We start from the raw sequence: 26,067 nt of genomic DNA on the forward strand, positions 1-26,067 counted from the left end.
GCCTCCCTGAGTTCAGGTCTGACCTTCCCATTGGATGTGTCTGTCAGTGCCTCCCTGGACTCACATCTGACCTTCCCATTGGATCTGTTTGGCAGTGCCTCTCTGAATTCATATCTTACCTTCCTATTTTATCTGTCTGGCAGCGCCTCCCTACATTCAGGTCTGACCTTCCCATTGGATCCATCTGGCAGTGCCTCCCTGACTTAAGAAAAATAGGTTTTCACACAGTGCTACTTCCAGCAGATCTTATGTATGTTTGGAGAAATGTTTTCATCTCTAAATGTAAATTATCTGAAACCCAAGCAAGTTGATGAATTGGTGTGTTCTGGCTCCAGTAAGGAGTATGCAGCTCTGTTTTAGGAGAGTAGCTAAAGATTTATGTCTTAATGGCTGAGCAAATATTTGGCAGCAAGTTTCAGGAGATGAAGTGGGGGTTTATGAGCAGTTCTGATTTACTCATGCCTGTTAAGTCTGCTGCAGAGTTCTCTGTGTGCTTCCTGTATTCTTTTTTTCCCCCCCTTTAAACAGCTCTGGAAATATTTCCCCTTCTCTCTGAGATGTGATACAGAACTTGCTCAGAAGGACAGCTGTTGTTTGGTCTCTCCTCACATCCCAGCCATGTTATTTTTCACAGCAGCAGGAGACCACAGTTCCTTAATTCATCAGATGAAGGCCCAGCACATGTTGTTTTATTTGTGTTTTTCCAGGTTCTGTAAGGAGGTAAAAACCACGAGTGTCAGGGCCAGGTGATGACACCATCACCTTATTTTTGGCACTTTTAAATGCACAAGAACAAAAATCCCATTTTGCTTTGGCCGGGGCTCCAGGGGCAGTTTTAAGGTGAGGAGTTTGGTTTCCAGCAGCAGGAATGTGTTCTTCAGGTGCAAACCAGTTCCTGCAAATCACCTCTGCTGGGTTTTGTCACAATATTATTAAACAGCACTGTCACCTGTTAAAGAAATAGATTGAATGTGGTTTCTTAACAGTAAGCAAGAGAGAAACTGCTGGTAAGTGGGCAGCTAGAAATTCTTGTTTGGACTGTTATCTGGGGATAAATTATGGGCAGTAGCTTTGGAAAAGGTCCCAACATTCAAGCAGGTGATAGCCTGTCTCGTGGGGAAGCTTTTCCCTTTGTGGAGAGGGATTTTAATATAAAAGCTGTAAGATCAGAGATGGAAATCCTCACAGTGTTGTTTGCTCTCAACTTACTGTGGCCTTCCAGTATCCAAAAGGGGCTACAAGCAAGCTGGTGAGGGACTTTTTAGGATGTCAGGTAGGGACTGATAGGGCTGAGGGGAATGGAACAAAACTAGAAGTGTGTAGATTTGGATTGGATGTTAGGAAGTTCTTCACCATGAGGGTGGTGAGACACTGGAACAGGTTGCCCAGGGAGTTGGTGGAAGCCTCATCCCTGGAGATTTTTAAGGCCAGGCTGGGTGTGACTCTGTGCAACGTGATCTAGTGTGAGGTGTCCCTGTGGGAGGATTGGAGCTAGATGATCCTTGAGGTCCCTTCCAGCTCTGACAAATCTGTGAATGTGGTTGCTGAAGGCTATTGAGAACAGATAGCTTTGAGTTATGCATTAGTGCTTAAAGTAGCAACTCAAATGTTCTCTTCCTTGGAGAGCCAGCTGGAGGTGCCACCTCCAAGTGAAAGCAGTGCAGTGGATAACTGGAGGCCTTAGAGGTTGTCTTGGCAGTCATGCCAAGGAGAGCTGCTATGACTATTGTCTGAGCCTGCAACTGAAAAAAAGAGTCCTGAAAGAGGAGAATGGGGTGTCCAAGAAACGAATGGCTTGTTGGGAATTTGGGGTGGTGCTGCTGTATGCCTGCATTGCTGTGTTGTGCTGGGTAGGACTGCGTGGCTGATATCTGTACCCTGCCACCCAGTGGCTCTGTGTGCCTGAGATCCTAACAAATACCTGTCTCATCAAGCTGGTTTGAGGGAATCCAAAGTTTGAGTAAGTTGTGTGAGATTGCCTTGACTTTGGGTATGGGGGAGGATAATGTCTCTTCTTGGATAATCTTTAGTTGGCAGCAGAGATCCTCATCTAGAAGTGACAGGGCAAGAGGAAACAGCCTCAAGTTGTGCCAGGGGTGGTTCAGGTTGGATATTAGGAAGAATTTCTTCATTTCTGTGGGTTCTCAGGCTGCCCAGGGTGGTGGTAAAGTCACCATCCCAGCAGGTATTCAAAAGACATGTGGCTGTGGTGCTGAGGGACATGGTGTAGTGGTGGGGGCTTAGCAGCAGTGGTGGGATAGTGAGCTCTAGGCCAGTCGTTGAGACTTGATCTCAAAGTTCTCTTCTAACCTTGACAGTTCTCTGATTCTGTGATCTCTTCTTTTGGAGAGCTCAGCAGCTCTGACTTCCTCAGGATCATGCAGAGAAATCAGCATTTAACAATAGCCTTGAAGCAAAGGAAAACATAGCACTTGGTATCTGAGAAGAGTTTCAGGTTGAGGGTTGTTTTTTTTGTACAGACCTATCCAAATCTCAGCACACAGGACAGTTGCTGCTTGCTCAGTAACCTACTTGGGTAACGTGCTGCAGCCCTGCTCTGGGACTGAGTACAGACACTGATGTTAAATATGTTGAAAGGAGCACTCTTTAGTTCTTTGGTTTGCACTTAATCCACGTGGAGGAGAAGAGAGAACATTATTCTGTAAGGTAACCAGACTGGAGCCAAACGAGGAGGTAGGTGATGGTGTTCCTCTGCCATCCAGTTGTGCCTGCTGCACGTTTGTGTGAGCTCGTTTCCCTCGGTGGCCACAGGATGTGATAGCTATGTGACACCAATAGGTAAAGTGTTAACTTGCCCACGATTCAGAAGATATTTAGGAGACTTTTTTTTTCCCCCTCCTCCTCTGGAAAATGAATTATAAAACGTTTCCAACTTTTGTACTTTTATGATAATGCATCTATGTTCCAGCAAAAGCTGCTGGCAGGTAGTCTGCTCAGACGTTTCCAAATGAAGATGTGTTACATTTATTTGCTGAAGGAGCTCGTAGCTTACCCTGGGAGTTTGGTCATGGGACTGGATATAAAAACAGAGGACTAGAAGCCCACTTAACAGTGGGAAAACAAGTGGAGCTGGAAATGTTATCAAACTGGGAAGGCAAAACGTGTTGAATGACTTCAGAAGGGCAGATTTTGGACATGTGGCTTCACTCACTGAACCCATGTGTAGTTCACACTGGTTGTGTGAGGTCAGGATGCACAATGGTTGTGTAAAGGAGAGCAGCTGCCCCAAGAAGCTTACAGAAAAACAGCACAGAAATCCAGGTGAGGTCCATTTCCTGTGCCCAACCCTTTTTGCCTCCTAAAGCTCTGCTTTCTGTGCCTGGAAAGAGCCTCTTCTCCTATGGGTAGGTGAGAGGCTGAGCTGCCCACCCTCAAGGAATGAGCAAAATATCCCTTGTGTTTTCCAGTAAGGTAATATCCTGCTGATTCAGCGAGGGGTTTAGGCAAGCACTAAGGATTCTGTCCATACTGTGTGGTTTTTGTTTGGAATTAATGATGAGCAGAAAGGTTTTGTGAAGGTTTCATTTTTCTGTTCTAACTGATCAGGAGTAAGCTCTCTATATTTTTCCATGCTTAGTGCATCAAAATTTACTGCAATAACCTTAAATCTGTTGGTAGTTCATGTTACAGAGGTGACTTCATAGGATATCTCAATCCAATCCTGGACACTGAGACCCTGGTTCGCTCAGGGTGAGAATCCCAATGTGCTGCATTGACTTTTGATGTGCTGAGGATATTTTCTTTGTAAGAAATCTGCTCCCCTCCACTGCCCCACCCAGGAGCTGTAGGGAGCAAGTGTGTGTTTCTCAGGAGGTGAAAACTGAATGCAGGTTTTCCTTCCACTCTGTTTTTTTCCCAGGCCCTGGAAGAAGCCCAGAAAGCCATTCAACAGCTCTTTGGTAAAATTAAGGATATTAAGGACAAGGCTGAAAAATCAGAGCAAATGGTGAGCAGCACTTTCTTTCTAGCCTTTGAAAGGGAGTGGGACACTGACTTTTGCTTCCAGGTCTTGTTAAGAAGGGAACATTTCTGTCTTTGGTCCTGCTGACTGTTTGGGAATTTGCAATCAAGCAAATGCTGAGCCTGTACCCTTGCCCCGGTGTTAATGTGGCTGTAGAGTTGGCATGTCTGTGGTCCCCAGGGGAGGAGAGAGTCCTTCTCTCCTTAATGTTTTCTTGCTTTGGCTTGATGTTTAACCAGCCTTTTGCTTTCTCATTCACTAGGTTAAAGAGATTACTCGAGATATCAAGCAGCTAGATCATGCCAAGCGTCATCTGACCACCTCCATCACCACCCTCAATCACCTGCACATGCTGGCTGGGGGTGTGGATTCCCTGGAGTAAGTCTGTGAATTCTTAGTAGTGCTTCAACACCACTGCTGAGTTCTTGAGCTTGATGCAGTGCTCTGAACAGGTCTGTAGCAGCTGCTTGTTTTCCTGGAGGGAAGTTTTCTCCATAGATTGCAGACTTGATTTTTGCTGGCAGATCCTTTCAGCCTTGCTCCGAGTGACCTGTAGTCTGTGCTGCTGTATTTAAAGGTTTGCAGCATCGATTGCTGTGTTGATCCTTGGTGATAAGCAGTGAGTCTGGCCTCTTTAAAGATTAAGAGAGTCTGTCCAATTAGATATCTTCATTAGAAATGTGCTACTCCTCAGGGATTTGAGGAGTATTGTATCAGCCATGTGTTTAACTGGAATGAGATCTCTTTTTCAGGAAGGGCTGCTCTAGCTCTGAGAATCAATTTAAAGAAGCCTTAAAGCTTGTACTGTTTGTGAAGTTAAATGTTTCTAATAACCCTTCATGGGTTTTTAATGTGCTTAAGGAGCACACAGCCTAGGAAAATGAATTTTTTTTCTTTTTGCATATTGTGTCTGTAAAGCATTGCAGCAAGTGCTGCACAAACATTGAATTGTTAAGTGTTCAGAATTAGATTGTACTCAGGCTGCTGTCTACTGGAACGATCCTACAGGATGAAATAGAAATAAATAAAGTTGATTTTTCTTTTCCTGTTAGTTCCTTGTGAAAGTCATTAACAGAAAAGTCAAGGCTAACAGTTTTTCAGCATAATGATTGTCCTCCCTGTGAAGCTTTAACTCACACTTTGTGTGTGATGATGAATGGCTTCACTCAGGTCATTATAGTGAAATAACATTTACAGCCTCCGGACCCATACTGGGAAGCTGATGCATTCGGTAGTTTACACGTTCTTTGCCAAGTGTTGCTTTTGACATTTATGTGTTTTGAGGCATTGTTAGACGTGTGCTGGATTGGTTTATTTTAGCATCAGTTAAATGAAATTTTAATGCTGCCTTGGAATGTTAATGAAGAGCTGTGTAGTGTAGAAAAATAAATGCCCCTAGTGACCGGCGGGACCCGGTGGGGATGAGGTAACCTGTGGAATTACCACCCAGGATTTTCATCAAACCTGCCTTTGTAAATCTTTAATTTCCTCTGCAGGGCTATGACCAGGAGGAGACAATATGGGGAAGTTGCCAACCTTCTCCAAGGTGTCGTGAATGTGTTAGAGCACTTCAACAAATACATGGGGATTCCTCAGATCCGGCAGCTCTCTGAAAGGTAAACTGCTCAAACCCTCAGCACTTGCATCCTTGCTTGGAAGGAGGGTTCCAAAACCCATCAGGCAGAAGCAGTTTCTCAAGGATGTTAAGACTAGACATGGTCCTTTGAGCTTCTTTCCAGCCAAAACAAATGGATTGAAACTGGACACAGTTTGCTAAGTCTTGATCAGCCTATTGTGGTAAATCAGAGTAATTAGCACAGGTGTAAGCCAGGAGTGCTCTCTGCTTGTCATTGACCAACTTTTAATGTATTTACCTGGAGTAATCTGTGGAAGTGCAAATTGCTTTGTGTGATCTTCATGTGGCGAACCCTGAGGTGATGATTTCAACCATTCTCTTACACCTTTCAGCAGCCTAGCATGAAGCAGAATCCTGGGCTTTAACACAGCCGTGCCTGGGGCCCCTTTCTGCCCAGACATGTGCTTACTGCTGGCGAGTTGCTGTCAGACTCTGCAGTTGCCCAGGGGTTTAGGCAGGCTGGATTTCTTCTTGTGCATTTGCCAGACTCAGTTATTCTGAGCACCTCGAGTTTCTTCTGCCAAAACCTGCTCCCATTGCCCAATTCTGCTGAGATTTGAGGTTTGTAGCAAACCTTTTCAAAACCCCATGCAGTGTGCTTAACTGTCCTCAACATTTTTGCTGAGCTTGGGTAGTCTCAAGCTTCTGATGTGGAGTTCTACATTTAAATCAGGCGAGGTTTGCTGCAGCTCCAACAGCAGGCACTCACCATGCTCAGCAGCAGCAGGTGAAGGCTAAGTGGTGACTTAAGGCCCCAGATCTCTTAGGACCTTGGCTTCATTTGGGATGTGACAGATGGATGTCAAGGGAACAAGGCCCTCCCTGTTCTAGGGATCATTGCTATCTCCTGGCCAAAACCTGCTTCTCCTGCTGTACAGAAGGCTTTATTTCCCTCACACCACACATTAGATGTTTGCTTAATAGCCTGCAGTAGTGCAGCTCAGAGGTGGAAAAAGCCTATTAATGTTAGGGATGAAGCTCCTTTGTGAGACAACCACATCTGATAGCACTTCTTTTCTGTTTGAAAATTGCAAATCTCTTGCCACCATCTCTGCACCGATTTTGCTCATTACAGAGGTACTTGGAAGAGCCTTCCAGGCACAGTAATGAATTTTTTTTGGTGACTCCCTTTGCTAAGGCAGCAGCTGGCTGCCTGTGCTGTTTAGTGATGGAAACAGTGTTTGAAGGACTTGTTTATAATATTTTCATGTAAACCCGTTGGACTTTCTGTATGGTATGGATGCCTCTTCCAGAAAACCCAGATGGAATCCATGAAATGGAGCAAAAGAGAAATCCACCCAAAACTGGGAGAGAGATGGGGCCTTGTTTTAACAAAGCATTTGCTTAAATGAACGTGAACATCAAGGAAATATAAACATATGTCAGTGCTTTTCTGGATTTAGGCTGTTGTCTACTCCAGCCTCACACTGCGATAGATAACTTGTTTTGTTTTCTTCTTCTGGTAATGCCCTTGGGCAAAAACATGCTGTCTTTGGCCATCTTAAAGCTGAATATACTTTAAGCCTTGGTCCAAAATTGTGGCTGGTTTTCCCCTTTCCTATGGGTGCTTATTTAATACTTCTGGAGTTGCTGATAATTCTAGAAGACAATTCATCCTGTTGCTAAAAAGCGTGGTGGCTGCGAGGCACGCCAGAGAGCCTGGCAAGGACATGGAGGGGGAAAAAAACCTTCTTTTGTTTTATTCTCTCTTCAAGATAAGGATCTGAAAAGCTCAAAAAAGTCTGTTCCCCCTATTTTTAGAATTGCCTCGGCAGGGTTTTCCTTGCAGTGTTTACACAGGGAGAGTCTCACCATCTGGTAGCGATAGAAGCGGCTGCATGTGGGGCGAGAGGAGAGCTGCACCCAGGGTGTTGCTGGGATCTCTTTACTGCTTTGACATCCAGGCAGGCAAATTACTGCAGGGAGGTCTGTGGCACAGTAATATCTGCTTTGGAGTTTGACTACACATGTAGGTATTAGAGCCCAATTTGCAGTTGACTTTTTTTTTGCTGTTGTGATTCATGAAACATCAAAGGCAGTTTGCCTGGCTTCTCGCAGGGCTGCTTTTAGGCTGTAAAATTGCTGGGGTTTAATATCTCTTGAACTTGTTTTACTGGTACAAGCAAAGCCTCTTGGATGTTTGTGAAGGCAAGAAATGCTTTAGTAGATGTTGGCGCAGAGCTGTGACAGTAACCTAAGTCTGTTACATACAATGAGTCTATTATAGGCACTGCTAAACAAGCAGATTCTGTTGCTTTCTTTAATAAAGAGCCTCTCTTTCTTGGTGTGAATGGAGTGAAGCCAAATATGAATGAGAAATCATGGGAAGGGGAAGTGCCTGCTAGGTGGTGTTGGATGTACTCTTTGTCATGGGGTGTTTGGTTTAGTTTCCTGCTCCTAGGTGCTGTGAAAGCTAATGATGTGTTTTTCATGTTGCTTTCCACCTGTTTTGAGCCTTTGAAAACAACCAAACAAAATCCCACTGTAAGTATCCATTGGGAACCTGACTGAACTCTCAATTGATTAACTTCAGCTGGTCCTGTTGAGTGTTGATAGAAAAGAGCCACAATTCCTATTCCAAAGGAAATATTTTCATAAGAGTGTTCCTGAGCCAGCTTCTTCCATGGCACAGTGGAAGATCTTTGTTGTAGTTAATAGCAATATTTTGTTATCTCTCAATCCTCTGTTTTCTGTCTGTGAAGGGAGCATGCAGTTAGTGGTCACAAACCCACCCATGACAGTGGTCAAGAAAGCCTAGCAGATAGTGGAAAAAGCTTGGAAAATTATTAGGAGAAGGTTGGTTACAAGATTGCCCCAGAAGAACAGGCTTGCTCAGCCTCTTTTTATCTCAGCAAGCTGCCAGGCATAGTTTAAGATTTCTGGTAGCTTTGGCTAAAGGAGTTGTGGTTTATAGTAATTTAATGTCATTTGAAACAGAACAGTGGGCTTCCTTCTTTGGCTTTTAGTGAAAAAAAAAAAAAAGGCAGGGGAAACTGAGAACAAAAGCCAGAGAAACAAAAATTGCTACTGCTTGGGTAAGCAAAGGTTTTGGCACACATGAGCAACCCCAGGAAAAGGCAGCTCCCTGGCACAGGGAGCCAGGATGGCTGCTGGAGGGGAATCTCTTCAGGGAAAGATTCATAGGATGGTTTGGATTGGAAAGGGCTTCCAAGATCATCTATGCCATGGGCAGGGGCACCTCCCACTAGATCAGGCTGCTCAAGGCCTCATCCAGCCTGGCCTTGGACTCCTCCAGGGAGAGGGTATCCATGACCTCCATGGGCAAGTCTTCCCGTGTCTCCCCACCCTCACTGCAAAGTATTTCTTCTTAGTATCCAGTCTAAATCTCTTCTCGAGCTTCAATCTATTCTATCTCATCCTATCACTCCAAGCTCTTGTGAAAAGTCCATCCCCCGTTTTCCTGTAGCCCCTTTAGGTTCTGGAAGGCTGTTCTGTGGTCTCCGTGGAGCCTTCTCTTCTCCAGGCTGAACAGCCTCAACACTCTCAGCCTGTCCCCAGAGGGGAGGGGCTCCAGCCCTCTGAGAAGAGATGCAAAATCTGTTTACCAACCAGGACTGCCTGGTGTTGCTGAGCCTTAGTGTGCAATTCACTTTCTGCAAGTGGTTAAACACAGAGACACTTCTCCACCTGCAGAGAGGTCTGTGAGCAGTGAGAGAAGCCAGCCTTGGGGAGAGGCTTTTGTGGTGGCAGTTTGCATTGCATGAGGATTGTTCTGAATTATTGAAAGGCTCGCAGCTTTCCATGGGGAGCAATCATCTCTAGTGGCTAAAGAGAGTGCCTTCCTGCCTTCTCTGCCTAAAGCAACGGCTCTCTGAAGAGATGCCATCAAGGTTTTAATGTTTCTGGGTTCGTGGTCGTGGAAAAAAAAATCCTTGTGTGTGTCTGTGTGCTTAGGTAAAGAGCAGTGGTTACTGGGAGGGCAGTGAGGCTCCCGCTCACTGCGCACACATACCTGAACCTGTGGCTGCTTTGATACCTCTGCGCTATCTCTGTCTTACAAGATACATAGGAAATAAAAAGGCTAAACTTCATTTTTCTCTGCTTGCTTTTGAGAGATTTTGAAGCAGGGCATTTTTTTTCAAGCCATATATTTTTAACATCTCATTTCAGCAAGACATTCCTGCAAGGTTCTTAATTTAAGGGTAGGAGAATCCCTGTTAAGATTATCCTTAAGTACTTTCCTGAATCGGAGCCTAAAACAACAAAGCCTATGGACAGGGCTTTTAACTGCTTGAAAATGCCTCTCTCAAATTTGTTGAGTCTTGAGGAATCTGGCTGCTGCTTTGCAGTGCCTCCACTCTGCTTCCACTGCAGCTGCTGTCAGATAGGAAGGTCCCTGCAGCTCGTAAGGAAAGCAGTACCACAGCTAATAACTTCCAGTTGTTCAGACACCCTCATTTCTGTGACTCCTAACAGTAAAGACATCTTGATTACTTAGAAGATAAAGAAATTGTCAATCCATCTTTAGTGACATCGTCTTCTTTCCCCTCTCTCCTTTTTCCTAAGGAACAAAGGGTTTGGTTCTGTGGTACTTTCTCACGTGAATTCCTGGCAGGATTACTGTAACTGCTAGGCTGGGTTCCTCCTTACCGCTTAAATTTCCCACTCCATCTATTTCAACATATTGCTTTTTGTTTCACAGTTCTGAAGGTGTTAAGTGGGGATCTATACCTGGAGGCGCAGAGGAGTTTCTCAGCATTCCTGTGAAGCAGAAAGCTTAAGTGGGAATTACGTTTGACAGCGCCGGCAGGAAGCTTTTCCAGCAAAATCCCCATAAATAAATCCTGGATAAGGCAGGTCATACATGCACTTAAATCACAGATATAAAGTTATATTTCAGCCATCGCTTTTAAAGGCCTAGAATTTTCTGCATTTGGCACCGTTAAGGAATCCAGCCTGTTCCCCAGCATTGACAGCTCATCTTGCAGTGTTTCCCTACTAATGGACCTCAAATGGGAAGATTAAAGCAGCCGATCATGCCTTGATAAGGCTGAGGAGCCTTAAACAACAAAATAAATCCAGATTCTTCTCCCCACAGTCTGAACAAACATTGTCACAAAAGTAAATGCAGCTACTCTTTCCAACACATCAATCTGAGTGGAAAAAATCCACTTCTTTGGCTGATGAGTTTAGACCTTAAAGCGTTTCCAGTATAATAAAACGTGATGGAAGAATTCAAGGGCTGCAGAGGGATCTAAGTGCTTTAACTGTTTGTTTTGGCTCTTTCCAGTGTGTGTAGGCATTTCCATTTCCTGAGAAGTATCAATTAAGCTGTATTGACTTTTATTTCTGGAAATTGGAAGCTTTATTCTCTCAGCTAAATCAAGAGCGAGGCTGTGGTTTGCTCAAAAACCCTTTTCACCCATTTCATACCTTTGCTCTTTTATTCTTCTTAAGACACAGAGGATTTATAGGATAAAGCTGCAGCCAGCAGTCTTCACGTGAATGCATTTAAAAGTAGGTCAGTGCACCTGGAATTGTGAAGGGTTTACAAGGAAGGTTGAGACATTCTGAAGGGTTAGAAACCTGATTTTGTTGAAATGCTATTGACGTGCATAAAGTTAAAGATAGGTTGATCAAGTTGGCTTTAAAGGGAGCCTGCTGATTTCTCAGCTGATTAACTGCCCATTATTGAAAAACTAAATTGCAACAGGGCAAGGGCATCATGGACATGTTCTGCTACAGCTCAAGGGTCAGTGCTGTAGAGCTGGAGTTGTCGTCCCGGTGTCACTCGAGGATCAAATGCTCTCCAGTTTTGACTTACAGGTGTTTCTCAGTGTGGGTGTTTTCTCTTTAGCACTCTTTTTATTGGCTCATAAAAACCTTGATGTAGCTTTTAGAGTTTCAGTCCACTTTGTAGTAATGCTTACAGGCAATGAAGCAAAGAAGTTGATTGTACCCCCACCAAAGCCCTCACTTCCTCTGTCCTTGTCAGGGTGAAGGCAGCGCAGAATGAGTTGGGACAGCAGATCCTGGCGGACTTTGAGGAAGCCTTTCCTTCTCAAGGTACAAAGGTAAAGTTCTCACTTCCCCTCTTCCTCCCATTGAAAGGTCTTGCTGAAAACTCTTCAGAGTCGTTGAGTTTGATCTCTTTTTACATCTAAATTCGCTCTCTTTCAGTTTCAGGAGTTTTTAGAAAGCAGAGAAGCCTCCCAAGCTATAGGGTGCTGGGTGTATTTCTCACAGAGCAGAGTGGGGTTCCCTCAACATCACCCAGGTCATTGGCTGCTTGTTGTGCACAAAAGGTTCATGTTGTGTTAAGATGAACCCCAGCACAGGCTGCCTGTCGACATGTTGCCACTAAGTTTATCTCTGGCTTACTCAGCAGGAGACACAAATCTGGGCTAGGACTAAGGCACCAAATGTGCTTCCCCAAAATAATGCATCCAAACGTTTGCAAACAGTATGGGAGAGTAGGTATCACTCTGAATCTGTTTCAAAACAAACACTGGTTCTGTCTTGCAGAATGCCAGCCCTGCTGATTTCTTCATGAAACTGGCAACTACAGGAGTGAGGGAACTATTTAGAACAGATCTTTGGTGAAGGGCATATCTCTATCCATGTGACCAGGCTTCAAAACAGCACATTCTAAATTTTCTGCTTCTTCCACTGACATCATGGCCTACTGGCACAGCCCAGCAGATGCTACTTGAAGTGTTGCAAATTAATCATCTCTAGACTGCCTTTTTTCTTCCCATTAGTTTGGGCTTCAGGTTTACAGGAAAGAGAGTTGCTTGTCCTGTTAGCCACTTCTCTTAGCTGTTCCCCAGTATGTCTGGGCTGACGAAATGCTTTGCAGAAGTGATGAGGCAACACTTCTTGCTGGAGCTGGAGCTGGCAGCTCTTCTATGGTAGAGAGCTTCTTGGCTGTTGAGCTACAGAGCAGCTTTACAGCCAGTGAAATGGAGGCAGCTCAATGTTCATCCAACAGAAGAAAGATAAAGAATTGGTAATAAAAAAAGTAGCAGCAGAAGCATCAAAAAGAAAAGTATAATGGGAAAGGATAAAGCCAAGGTAACCTGGATGCTGTACAACTTTCAGTCACCCATTCAGCTCTTTAACCTTCAATCTTTTGTTCTTGTTTATTTTGACAGAGGCCTGGTGGACCCAGCAATGTCCTACGTGATGCATGTCTAGTTGCCAACGTCCTGGATCCCAGAATCAAGCAGGAAATCATCAAGAAATTTATTAAGCAACACCTCTCAGAGTACCTGGTCCTTTTCCAGGAAAACCAAGATGTAAGAGAAGCTTAACAAGCTACATTTGGATTTTGCATTTTGCTCTGTTGGCGTTGACAAAGTTCACATCTCCACAGGTTCCTGTGGTGAAATGTTTCTAAGCCAAGGGCTTGGAAGCAGTCACTCATGGGTGTGCTGTGGACTGGCTGATGAGTTGGAAGGCAATGTCACAGAATGGTAGAAGTTGGAAGGGACTTCCAGAGATCAAGTCCAACCCCTCTGCCAAAAGCAAGATCACCTAGAGCAGTCATAGAAGCAGTCAGGATTGGAAGGGACCACAAGGCTCATCTAATTCCATCCCCTCTGCCATGGGCAGGGACACCTCACACTAGAGCAGGCTGTCTATAGCCTCATACAGCCTGGTCTTAAACATCTCCAGGGATGAGGCTTCCACCACCTCCCTGGGCAACCCATTCCAGGCTCTCGCCACTCATGGTGAAGAACTTCTTTCTAGCATCCAATCTGAATCTACCCATTTCTAGTTTTGTTTCATTCCCCCTGGTCCTACCCCTACCTGACATCCTAAAGAGTCCCTCCTCAGCTTTCTTGTAGGCTCCCTTAAGATACTGAAAGGCCACAATAAGGTCACCTTGGAGCCTTCTCCACACAGGAAAGCATCCAGACAGGTTTTGAAAGTCTCCAGAGAAGAAGTCGTCTCTGCCAGGATGACTTCCTCCTGCCTTAGACCTCAGCTGGGTAGATCAGCACTGGAAGCATTTTCCCCATGTATAGTAAATAAGTAAGTTCAAGTTAGGTGCTTTCTGCCCTGTAATAAAGGGTTGAAAAATTAAACCCTGATGCTTGGAACCCCTTAGACTTGGGGAAAAAAAAACCTTCCCCTCAACAAACCCTCAAAATACCTAAAAAGGGGGAGCAAGGGATTTCCAGGAGGTGGATTAATCTGCATAGCTCATTTTTAGACTTCCTATTCTGATGCCAAGGGGCCTTAAAGAGGACTAAATGGACTTTAAAAAATCTTGGGTTTGGAAAAAAAAAAACAAACATAAAAACTTTGAATTAACAACTGTGAAATGTCCACAGTTTGTGGCAAGGAGGAGGAAAAAAAGACTAAAATGCTTCATTTTAAAGAGCATTTTTCCATCACAGTTTTTTTCTTTTATTAATCTTTCCACTTTTTTGCAAGAAAACACTAATCCTGGAGTGGGTGGGAGGCTGGGGAGGAAATCCCATCCTGTTCATGTTGTAAGAATTTGAAAGGTTTATGAGTCCATAGTCCTCAGAGTGCAAAAAGAAAACAGCTGAATGAGGGAATCCAAGACCTATGTTCTCATCTCTCAGGATCTCTCATGTTGAATTTCTCTCTCTGTGAAACAGAGAAGGTGGGATCAAATAAATCATGACTGGATTGAACGTTCAATGGCACCTACATGATTTAGCAGTGCTGTTATCCTCATTTGCAGCAGATCTTGCTCTCTTTAATTCATACAAGATTGGGTTTTCAGCCTGGCATGTCTTTAAGCACAGTGAAGAACAACCATGAGCATTCAGGGTGTTATTAAAAGTGCTCAGGTTAGCTCTGATTGATAGCCCAAGCTTCTCTAGGAAGCTACAGCAGCACAATCAAGCAGCCAGGCTGAGTATCAGCAGGTGCTGCAGTTGGGTTGAAATTAAGTTTTGAGTGATAAAGGTCTTCCAAGACGTTGATTCTGAGAATTGAAGACACTTGGGAGTGTAAGAGGGAGCACAAAGGTGGGGAGGGGAGGAAATCTATGCTAAAAAAGAGCCTACTTTAGTGATCCTGGCAGTTCAGTTTAATCTGTTTACTTTGGCTGAATATCAGCAGGTGCTGCAGTTGGGGGGGTTGTTGTCCATCCCGTTCAGGTGGCCTGGCTGGACAAGATCGACAGGCGCTACGCCTGGATCAAGCGGCAGCTGGTGGACTACGAGGAGAAGTACGGCCGCATGTTCCCGCAGGAGTGGTGCATGACGGAGCGCATCGCCGTGGAGTTCTGCCACGTCACCAGGTCAGCTCGCAGGGCCTCCCAGCAGCCACAGGGTGAGAGGGCTTGGAAGGCACATCTGCAGCTCATCTAGTCTAACCCTGCTGCTAAAGCTGATTCACCTAGAGCAGGTTGCACAGGGTCGCACCCAGATAGGTTTGGAATGACTCTGGAGATGGAGACTCCACCACCTCTCTGGGCAGCCTGCTTCAGTGTTCTGCCACCCTCAAAGTAAAGAAGTCCCTTCTCATGTTTAGATGGAACTTCCTGTGTTCAAGTTTGTGCTCATTACCTCCTGTCCCGTCCCTGGGCACCACTGATAAAAGCCTTGCCCCATCTTCCTGACAGTCACCCTTTAAGTATTTATAAGCAATGTTTCTTAAGAGTTATCTCCCTTGAAACAGAGGCTTGGCCTCTCTGCTACCAGATTGGTGATGTGTGTCCTTAGGACTGGAAAGTAGCTCAGATATCCATAGTGAATTGTCCATGGTTAAAAGCAAGTGGACAGCGAAAATCCTGAGAAGTTGCACCAAATCTGTGTGCACTGCTGAGACAGTGAGGTGATGTGGAAATCAATTTTCACTGTAAAAGAGGTGCAAATCAGTCTTGTTAAAGGCCAGGTGAAAGTGTGAGCTGCCCGTTATCTGACTGCCTTGGACCACGCGCTTTGACAACGAGACAAGGAACCAAAAGGAGGTACCAGCTGGAGTCCCAGTAGCACCATTGCCTTTGTTCTGGACCCCAGTCAGAGGTGCTGTGCTTCCCAAGGTTTGATGCTGTGAGCTTTCCTGGTTACAGCAGTGCCCTGCTGTTGGGAGATGAGGTCCTGTTACCCACAGAGCTCTGTACATCTGTGGCTGTGTTTGAAATGTGATCCCTGCAGCAGTTTTATGTTGGCATGTTAGGAGTTAGCTCAAGTTTTATGATTAAAATCTCTCTAGGGGATGGGCTGAATGACAGTGTTAGGTTTCTGATCTGTATAAAAAAACCACATTTGGTTTTGCTGTTTCCTTCCTCTCTTTCAGGACAGAACTCGCTAAGATCATGCGCACAAGAGCAAAAGAGATTGAGGTGAAACTGCTTTTGTTTGCAATCCAGAGGACAACCAACTTTGAAGGACTTCTGGCTAAACGCTTCTCAGGTTGCACTCTAGCTGATGGGACAGTGGTAAGTGGATTTCTAAAGAGCAACCTTTGCTCAGCAGCTTCCTGAGGAGAAAGAAGTCCTCAGCTGTGGTAATGGGAGACTGCAAAAGGTGTCACCTGCACCTCTGGGCAATTGCAGGTTGGGGTCTTTTGTGTGACTGTGCTCAGAGGCTTGTGGTCAGGAAAGTGATTGTTGGTGTTGCAGAGTGTGGTGGAGAGGATGTCACAGGGTTCACAAGAAGGAAAGTGCTCTGGTTGTGTGCTTTTGGCTTCTCCTGGGACCTGTGCTGTTTGCAGCTGAAGCCACGTTGCTATAGAGAGCCACAAATTACAGCATGGTGACTGCATTATGATGCTTGTTGCCTGCATGTCACTGACACATACCTAAAAGTCCCCTCTTCATTTCTAGGTACCGTATGTTCACCACTTGGTACCATCTTTCAATCCCACATTGTCTGTTGACTTAGTTTTGCTTGCAGGAGCATTGGGAGCTCCTACTTTTTGGTGACTCATTTGGTAGATTGCAAAGGCAGAGCCAAGAGGAAACAGCTCAGTGAACATCTCTGGGGTCATCTCTGTGCTTCACTGCCCAAAATCTCGGCCAAGAGCTCTGCCAGACAAGTGCCCTGGGAGCACAGAGTCCACGTGTGGCTCAGAAGCCACTGTTTTGAGGTTGGCTTCTCTGTCCAGCTGGTGTCTGGAAGCCTACTTGGATGTGATAATTCAGCCTAGGAGGCAAGCCTACCCACCCAACTTCTAATTTGCTGTGGATCAGTAGGTGCCACTAATTAAAAATGGAAGTCCTGGAAGGTTTTCTTCTGGCTGAATTCGTCTCTCTCAAGAATATGACTTTATTTTTCTGACAAATTTCAAGCAGCTCTAATTAAAGTGGCTCCAGTGGGTTGGTAGCCCTTTGGAGGAGGTAGGCACAGAAGCTGCTACAACTGAGGAAAACAGAAGGGGAGGATGTCGCTTGAAATCAAAGAAAATGCTTTCTGCCGCCCTCTCTAAGCTGCCTGGAGGCTGTGATACTCTAGATGTAAACACCTGACCTGGTTTGCACACAAAATGAGGGCTGTAATTAGAAATGGCTCTCTGGTGAGTGCACAGCAGGGGCAGGCAGGCTGGTGGGAGCAGCAGCGCAGGGAGGTACTGCGGCAGCAGAGTTTTGGGGCCTGCTGTCACGGCTCTGTTTGCTTTGGAGTGTGTGGTTTGAGGGAATGGAAATTGGGTTCATAGAGTCATTAAGGTTAGAAAAGTCCTATAAAATCATCAAGTCAAACTGTCAACACAGCACCTCCATGGCCACCAAACCACATCCCCATGTCTGCACGTTTTTTGAACGCCTCCAGGGATGGCTACTCCCCCACTCTGCTGGGTAGCCTGTTCCAGCCTGCCCCTTCAGGGACAACTCAAGCAGAGCAGATGAGAGTTGGGGTGAGAACAGCAGGCTGCAAGAGGGTGCTAAAGGTGAAGTGTGCTGGTGGAATGATGGAGAAAGAACCAGGCTCTAACCCACTAGTAAGAGGCAGTGGGCTTTAGCCTTGATTAGAGAGGAGCTGCCTGGCACTCCGCAGTCACCTCTGTGCTGTGCAGCGCGTTGAAGGGCTTAGTAAAGCTAAACATGGATGCAGCTATGTGCCAAAGGGGACAAAACAGACTGCTCTCTGAGGATCTTACTATTTGGTTTTCTTAACAGAAAAAGCCAGAAGTGCCACTTCCCTCCACCAACCCATTTCTGGAGGATGAAACTGGGACAGAAACAGATGAGATTGTGATTGAGAAAAGTGACACGGATAAAGTAAGTCTTTGAAGTTCTCCAGTTGTCAAATTCTCTGGTGGTGCCTAAGCTTTTCCCATCACATTGATTTGAACAATTTATTTAAACTGCAATTAATTTAGTGCAATTCTGATCCTCTGGGCAGCAGGCAGGCTCCCAGTACAGCTATGGTTTGCTGTGGCTCACTTCACTGAAACCAAAGTAATCTTTAGTTCAGTTAGTAGTGGTGAGACAATCCTGCCACATGAAAAGTGAGTTGGGTTCTGTTCTAGGCCATACAGCAACAGCTCAAATGCAACTAGAGAATTTCTGTCAAAGGAGGATGAACTAACATAGCTGGGGGTTCAGACCCCAGAAGAAGCTCCCACTGCAAACAACTGCAATTTGTATTTTGCCTTGTCAGCCAAGTCAACTTCAGCCTGCAGTCAGCAGGCAACTCGTTGAACTTTCAAGCGTCAGTTTCAGATTGTCACCTCAGATATCTCACTTCTGGGGTTTTTATCTCTGTAGGGCTTTTCATTCACTACCTCTGCAAAGCAGGCAACACCTAGCCACTTATGAAAGCACTTTGGGGTTTCCAAAGCTCTCTGCAAACATTAGAGGAATGAATAGTAAACTCAATTGTTTTAATTGGCACCCATATCAAGGACTCTCAAGCCCTGGAGTTTTTACTCACCGGGCAGAAGGCTACTGCCCTCTCTTTGCCCAGTTTATAGCCCTGTAAACAAGCCTTATGCAGGTGGTGTCCTGATGGATGAGCAGGCCCTGAGGACTCATTCAGATCCATGCCCCTGGGGAGGTTGTGGGCTGATACCTCTCCACCAGCACAGTTTGGTGCACTGCATCCACTCCACAGGAGCAGGACCTGACTGCCACCCACAGCACAAGTTTTGCTCTTTCCGTTAAAATATGGCTTGGACAGTTGGCATTGGCCAAACTTTGTCAGTGATCTAGAAGACAGAGATGGGGAACTTGAGGAGATGTCTGCATGGTGTATTTTTTCTCAAGAGCTTCTTTTCCACTGTCTGTGATAGCTGGAGGAAGCTTGGTCCTGATGCAGTGCTGGGCTGAGAGGACTTCCTTGAAGAAGTCAGTAGTGCTAGAAGGCAGGTGAAGAGAACTTGCCAAGCCTTTTGAGGTTGTTTAGAGCTGGGTTTGGTGAGCTTCCCTGTCCAGAAACAGTTTAGGTGCTTCTGAAAAATGAACCACTCTGCTCCTTGAGTGTGAGTAGGTTGGTATGAAGCCATCCTCTGAAATGCCACTTGTGATGAGGTTGTCCTTTCCTTCTGGGCATACCCTGTGTTAATGTTCACCATGCAGTGCTGGGCTCTGCTGCAAGGGCACTTGCTTGCCAAATGGGAGCCCCACAGACCCCAGTATTGCAGTTTCAAAGTGCCAGCAGATGGTAGGTAGTGCTGCTAAGTTATTGTTGAAAGTCTCATCTTCTCCTGTTACAAGCTGAAGAAGAGAAGGGACAATGAAGGATTGAAAATTAGAGTTTTGAATGATAAAGGTCTTCCAAGACATTGGTTCTGAGGATTGAAGACGCTTGGCAGTGTAACAGGGAGCACAAAGGGTGTTTGGGGGGGGGAAGGAATCCATGTTAAAAGAGAACCTCCTTTAGTGATCCTGGCAGTTTGGGTTAATCTGTTTACTTTGGATAGTAATGAAAGGAAACTGAACCAGCTGCAGACCTCCTTACTGTGACAACGGTAACCTTTTATTATTTCCATCAAACTCAGAGAGGAAATAGCTTAAACATCTGCAGCTTTTGGACAGGATTGCACACTCAGAAATACAGCTTCACTGCTACTGTTAAAAGATTTAGTATTCCCCCCACCATGCCGGGAGCAGCTGATGCAAAGGCACACGCAGAAAACCAGCCCTGCGTTAGGAGTTGGCTCTTCCAGCCTGCTAAATTGTAAACATCATGAATTTGCAACCTTGTGTTGGTGCAGCCATCCTGGAAACTTGGCAGCTGGAGGTTTCTGTCATTACCAGCTATTGTTTTCCTCTGGGCTCCGCTGGGCGTCTGCATCCGGCAGAAAGGGGCAGGCACTGGCAAAGAGGCTGGGGTGGAGAATGCTGGGTAGTTGCTCTCTCCCAAGGCTGTAAACACTTACATCCTCCAGTCATGCTCTTAGAAGGTTAATGAAGCCAGTCTCATAGAGGTGGTCTGGTCTCCGTAAAGCCCCAGGTTTGCAGCCATGTGTTGGCATTTGTTGTGTCTTCCAGTCTCATTTTTTTCTGAGCAGAATTTGCTTTGTCCTCCTTTGCTCCTTCTGCAAATGACTTTGTGCCACCTCCTCTGTCACTCAGGGGTGTATGGTGTCCTTTAGGCTCTCTTGTTTTGCTTCTCTTATGCTTAGAAAAAAAACTCAGCTGGAAAAATTCATATCTTTCTTGGCCAGGAGCTGATCCTGGCTCTTTGTAGAGAGAAGCAAGAATTCCATTCCAGAGCCACTCGTTGCAGGCAGGGAAAAATTGTCAGCTCCCCAGCAAGCAACGTGAAATACTGTCTGTCAGTGAGAACAATTAGAAATCTAGCTGTAGGGCAAAGATGAGCTTAAAGGACCTGCCCAGCGTGCTACTTAAACACACACAAATTGAAGCATTTGAGTTGTCCCAGTGGCATCACAGAGATGTGCTTGGCTACTGTGTAGAGTGCGGTGCTAAACCACAATGAGAGTAAACTGGATGAGTCCCTAATGGCATCTGTGCCTAATGCTCTAAATGTGATTTGAAAGCAGGACTCTGCATCCCCAGAACCGTGTTTCACACTGAAAAGCAGGCCTGTGATGCTGCCTGTGTAATTCCACCTCCTCCGGTAATTGCAGGTTGTTTATCTAAATAAAATTCAGCCAGATGAAGTCTGTGGCTTTGAGTTATTATCCTTAATATTCTGAAATGTAGGGATATTTCAGTGTTGCTTCCCAATAATTGCTGCATTTCATTTCAGAGGTGACTTAGTGGAGCCTTGTTATTGTTCAAAGGGTTCAGCAAGGTTTTATTTACAAACTGCATTAAGATTCTCCTGCTGAAGTCTGTTAGCATGGAGCAGCCTTCTCTTTGAGGATAAGGATATTCTGCAAGTGCAAAGAGAATTCCTTGGAACAGTAAAACTCTGTAAAAAGAAGGAAAGACCTGGACATCCTGGCCCCAAATATGCTGTCAGTTTTATGCCTTAGGTTATTTGGCAGCATGTTTCTCTGCTGTAATATTTTTAAAGACTTAGGTCCTTCTGAGCTGTTGCATCAGGGCTGCATCAAGAGGAGCATGACCAGCAGGTCAAGAGAAGTGATTCTTCCCCTTTACTCTGCTCTTGTCAGACCCCACTTCAAATGTCACATCCAGTTCTGGTGTCTCCTGCACAAGAAGGACACAGAGGTGTTCGAGTGAGGCCAGAGGAGGGCCACAAAGATGATCCAAGGGCGGAGCACCTCTGCTATGAGGATAGACTGAGGGAGCTGGAAGAGAAGACTAGGAGGGGACCTTCTAGCTGCCTTCCCCTGCAGGGATCCTATGGAAAGGCTGCAGAGGCACTTTTCAAAAGGCTGTCTAGAGACAGGACAAGGGGAAATGGTTTGAAGCCGAGGGAGAGCAGGGTTAATCTGGATCTTGGTTCTTCAGTACAAGGATGGCGAGACTCTGGAACAGGTTGCCCAGGGAAGCTGTTGACAACCCGTCCCTGGCAGTGTTCAAGGCCAGACTGGATGAGGCCCTGAGCAGCCAAATCTAGCTGAGAGGTGTCCCTGCCCATGGTGGAGGGGTTAGAATAGGTCCTTTCCAACCTCAGCCATTCTGTGTTTCCATGATTTTGTGTCTTCTAGGTCTCACAGGGCAGGCTTGAAACCAATACTTTAAATGTTTTCTTACAGCCAAAGAAGCCAAAGGTCCCTGACAATCCCTTCCATGGCATTGTTTCCAAGTGCTTTGAGCCTCACCTTTATGTGTACATCGAGTCCCAGGACAAGTGAGTAGCCAACCTGCTCTTTTGAGTTTGTTTGCTTTGGAATGTCTGTTGCAGTTGGATTGTCCTAGATTTTCTACTCAAGCTGCAGATAATTAATTTCTTGAGAGTCTGCTTTCATCAGGAGCAGCATTCATGGTTCCCAGACAGTTAGGACGAGTGGGACCTTTCCTTGGGCACAAAAATTGAGTGTTCAGAGGGCTGTGGGTGGTGGCTTCATCTGTAATTGGAAAGGCAAGACTGCTGCCCACTGCCCTTCTGCAGGAGAGGCTTAGTGCTTCTGAAATTGCTTCTGTTCCCTCTGCAATTCCCACTGCAGACATGTGCCTTGCTTTCATCTTGTGTCTTCCACAAATAGTAGGTTTGGGTTTTTTTTCTCTAATATACACATGTGGCTTCATGGCAGAGGAGTTTCAAGATTTGCTTTACAGAAATAAGTTATTTGAGATCCTTAGATGAAAGCTGCTGTAGATGAGCTGGCCGTAAGATAACATTATCATCACTCACAGATTGGACTTTGTCAGGGGCTTTAATCCCTGCAACCCTTTTTCATCTTCCCCTTTGACTTACAGCAAAATAACTTGAATGAAAGGAGCTTTCAGCTCAGAGCCCTGAGAAGTTTTTAGAGCTCTCACCACACTTCCTTGTGCACCTTGATTCACAACAGGGTTTAAATAATAGCTCTGTAACAGCCGCGGCGCCAACTAGGAGAGGAGATAGTTGGAAAGGCTTCAGTGCAGTCTTTTAGCACAGGTGAGTGGCTGGAAAGGAGAAAACTGCCTGCCTAATGTCACTCATCTGTGCCCTTCTGTCTTCCAAGGATTTAGGACGTTGAGGGGATGAATAACTCGAGCCTTGCATTGTCCTGGTTTGGTGCAAACTGCAGTGTAGCCACCTTGAAACAGCTTTCCCATATCCCCTCAAGCTTTTAGTTTAAAATAAATAAAGCCTTGCACAATGGGCTGTCCTGCTGGGCTGAGCTTCCCTTCTGCAGTATAACAAAGGCAAGCAGCTCTTTTCCACCTCCTGCCCTCAGCCAACTGAGCTCTGACTTGTTTGAATATTTCTTTCTCTTCTCACTGGGGACCATTTTAATCCCTGTTTGGGTAATTCTCCCCCACTATGCTCTTCGCCCTTTCAGTTGCCTTTTTTTTTCCTCTTCCCTTTTCCTTTACAATCCTGAGATGTTTTATATTAGCTTTATAGCCACAGGCTGTAAGGAGTTCAAAGAAAATACTGCCACAGTATTCCCCATGCTGCCCTTGCCTGCCAAAATTGCCTTTCCTTTATGATTTTCTCTCTTTTACCCCCCCTTTGATTGAACTTCTGAGAAATCTGTTGCTGATGTGTGAAAATGAGGAGTTGCTTAGATAATTAGTTGTATACTTGGGCTCTGAATAGCAAGAGCAGTGTCACAGTTTTGTTCATCATTGCCTCACGTCCATGGCAGAGGGCAGCCTGGACTTTCTCTCCTGAAAAACCGTTTCCGTACCCATTTAGAGAAGCACAGTGCCAAAATCTCTGACAATTTAAGAGGAGACACCTGAAAGAGAGGCTTGAAAGATGCTGCTCTCCACCCTTAGCTGCAGTGTAAATATCAGATTTCCTAACAGCAATGCAGTTTTCATTTCAGCCCCTCTGGGATATGTCTCTTGAGCTCTGCTGGAGCAATGGGAGCAGACATGAGTGCAGCTGAGTTCTGATGGAAGAGCTCTGCCAGCTCTTCTGTGTTGAGAGTATGCAGGGCTGGGGTTGAGAGTGCTCAAATGCATGTGTGTGCTTCAGACTGCAGACCTGGTGCTTTCTGCTTGTGGGAAGTGTCTGTGGCCTCCAGGGAGTACACTGAAACTGTCCTACAAGTGGTGCAGGTGTCTCAGTGCCATCACCCTTCCTCAGTGCCCAGCAGATACCAACTGCCCACAGGACAGGCTGACTGCTGACTGCCTAGGATCAGGTGACAACAAGAAGAAATGGCCTGAACCTGTGCCAAGGGAGATTTGGATTGGAGATTAGGAACAATTTCTTTACTGCTAGAGTGGTCAGGCATTGGAACAGGCTGCCCAGGGAGGTGGTGGAGTCACCATCCATGACAGTATTCAAGAAACGTGTGGCTGTGGCACTTGGGGACATGCTTTAATGGCCATGGTGGTCTTAGGTTGATAGTTGAACTTTTAATGATCTTAGAGGTCTTTTGCAATCAAAGCAGTTCTATCATTCTCCTGAACACCATGTTTTTATCTCATGCTGCTGAGGAGCTGCCCAGCTCCTGCCATGACTGCCAGAGATGCAGGAGAAACACTTGAATAGGTTGAGTGAAACAGAAAGAGGAATGTAGGGATGGAATGATTTAAGAACCAGAATAAAATTCCCTTTGTGATTTCATTTCACATTTTCTCTTGGTTAGATTTGGAGAGTTCTTGCTCCCAATAAACATGCTGCCGTTAGGAAATACCACATCTGTGCTCTCAGAGTTTGCTTGGAGCTCTTTATACAGAGCCTGTAGAGAAGATGTTCATTTCTGTAGCTCTCCTGTATTCATGTTTCATCTCCCAGCAGCTTTTCCTGCCAGGGTCTTTGTGCTCCTGTTGTACCACACAAAAACTGTTAGCCTTCATATTGTGTTTGGGCCAGCTGAGGCTAGTTGTGAAAGTTTGATTGGCATCAGTTGAGGTATACATTAATAATATATCACTGCCCACAGTGTGCCATACCCTGCTCAGTCCCACACTGCCATATGAGCAGTCCTCATGGCTGCCTTCAATGAGCAGTTTACCCAGGTTAGGAACAGCAAGAGCTTGAAGCTCCAAGTGCTGCTCTCCCAGCTCTTTTGAACAGCTTCATTTGCTCCTGCATCCCAGCTAACAAGACCTTGGAGGATGAGGAAAATGTAAATAGGTTGCATTCTACCCCAGAGAAGAGGAGAGCATGTGGAGTAAGCGTGAAGAAACAAAAGTCTCTCACATTTCTCACTGTGTTTTGAGACTGAAAGAGTGAAAAAAACCCAAAATGGATGGCAAGGGCTAAGAAAGCTCCACTTTGCCCTGCTGGAGCAGAGTGCAGATGCAGAGGTGGAAATGCAGCTGTTTGGTGGGACTGTGACACGGAGCAAGCCACATCTGCCTGCCTCGAGAAGCTGAAGCAAAGCTGCAGCTCCTGCCGCAGCCATCCCTTGGGCTCTCCTGCGGCCAGGAGGGGAGGTGCATTTCGCTTCACTGTGGTCGAATACAATCAATGCTTTGGTTCAACTGCTCGTGCCAGGGTAGAGATTTATCACACCACTTGAACCGCCTGATGGTTTTACAGGTCTTGTGAGGAAGCCGAGGAACTGTGTGTATCTGTGGAATCAGAGCTATGTCAAGTACTCAAAGCAGCAAGCATGAAAATAGGGGCTACTTGTCTGCACAAAAGCCTCTGAGTTTAAGCCAAAGAGCCTGGCTGGGTGATTTAAAGCCCTCGTGTTGCACGCACATAGCTGTAGAATAGTTTGGCCCAGTGGATCACCCACGGTGGGAGCTCATCTGTTGTGGTGCTGTAATGCATAGGTTTATCAGGGAAGAGACAGGTCACCTCTTCTGCTTGTGTGGTGCTCTGGGTTCTTTGGCTCTTTCTTTTTCCATTCTCCTAAGGATTTGGCTTTGGATACCACTTGGATACCACGGATTGTAGCACAACACAGCCATTAGACCCTGAGCAGTGTGAGGGGTGAAGGTTGTGCTATAGGAAGAAGGCCACTGGGGCGAGTGAGGCCAAGACCGTAGTGGAGTGGGGCATATAAAATGCAAGAGCTTCACAACTCCTTTTGCTCAGTGGAGTGCCACTCTGTCATCTGAAATGTCTGTGTATTCCTCAAAAGCCAGACTTCCTTGTGGAAGGTTGTGGTGTGTGTTTGTGTGTCTGGGGGAGGAGGTTTATTGCTGTAATTTAGTTCAGCTGGCAAAGGTTGCTCCGCTTAGCTGAGCTCCAGTGTCAGCAGAGCTGCTCTTGGTTCCTAACACGGATGTGCTGTCTCTGGAGGAGTAGGACCAGAGGGACTTCCCAGGATCAGAAGACTCCCTCAGTTCTGTATTGATGGTTCTGGCTCTCTGCCATGCTAAAAAGCCTTTTTGTCCTGACGAAACAGTGGAGTGAAGTTTATTGTTGCCTAAAGACCAAAATATTTGAGTAAGGACCAGGTTCTAATGAATCGCTGGAGACCATATGAGGCCTTTTTGTGCTCTTAAAAAGAGTTTAAGTAGGAAGTGCACTTTGTGCTCGTGCTAAATAAAACTTCTCTAAAAGATGTGTGAAGCTGTGCAGAACCAGGTGGTATCCAAATGGGACCAAGAAATGCACAT

General features: G+C 45.7%; 1 protein-coding gene across 4 annotated transcripts in view; it reads left to right on the top strand.

Annotated features, from left to right (window-relative positions):
- VPS53 (VPS53 subunit of GARP complex) overlaps positions 1-26,067 on the top strand; it is a 72,500-nt gene that overhangs the window by 18,374 nt on the left and 28,059 nt on the right. Inside the window, exons 1-11 of one of the 4 annotated variants that reach the window (XM_064165848.1) lie at positions 3,369-3,432; positions 3,640-3,765; positions 3,881-3,967; positions 4,245-4,360; positions 5,479-5,598; positions 11,575-11,653; positions 12,734-12,877; positions 14,720-14,862; positions 15,864-16,005; positions 17,683-17,784; positions 21,642-21,736. In XM_064165848.1, coding sequence (XP_064021918.1) covers positions 3,965-3,967; positions 4,245-4,360; positions 5,479-5,598; positions 11,575-11,653; positions 12,734-12,877; positions 14,720-14,862; positions 15,864-16,005; positions 17,683-17,784; positions 21,642-21,736 — 944 coding nt within the window. In that variant the 5' untranslated portion in view covers positions 3,369-3,432; positions 3,640-3,765; positions 3,881-3,964. Of the gene's footprint in view, positions 1-3,346; positions 3,433-3,639; positions 3,766-3,880; positions 3,968-4,244; positions 4,361-5,478; positions 5,599-11,574; positions 11,654-12,733; positions 12,878-14,719; positions 14,863-15,863; positions 16,006-17,682; positions 17,785-21,641; positions 21,737-26,067 lie in introns of those variants that run through there. The other 3 variants (XM_064165847.1, XM_064165846.1, XM_064165845.1) reach the window with 3 other exon arrangements.

The sequence above is a fragment of the Pogoniulus pusillus genome, chromosome 27 (genome assembly GCF_015220805.1).
Source record: "Pogoniulus pusillus isolate bPogPus1 chromosome 27, bPogPus1.pri, whole genome shotgun sequence".
NCBI lineage: Eukaryota > Metazoa > Chordata > Aves > Piciformes > Lybiidae > Pogoniulus > Pogoniulus pusillus.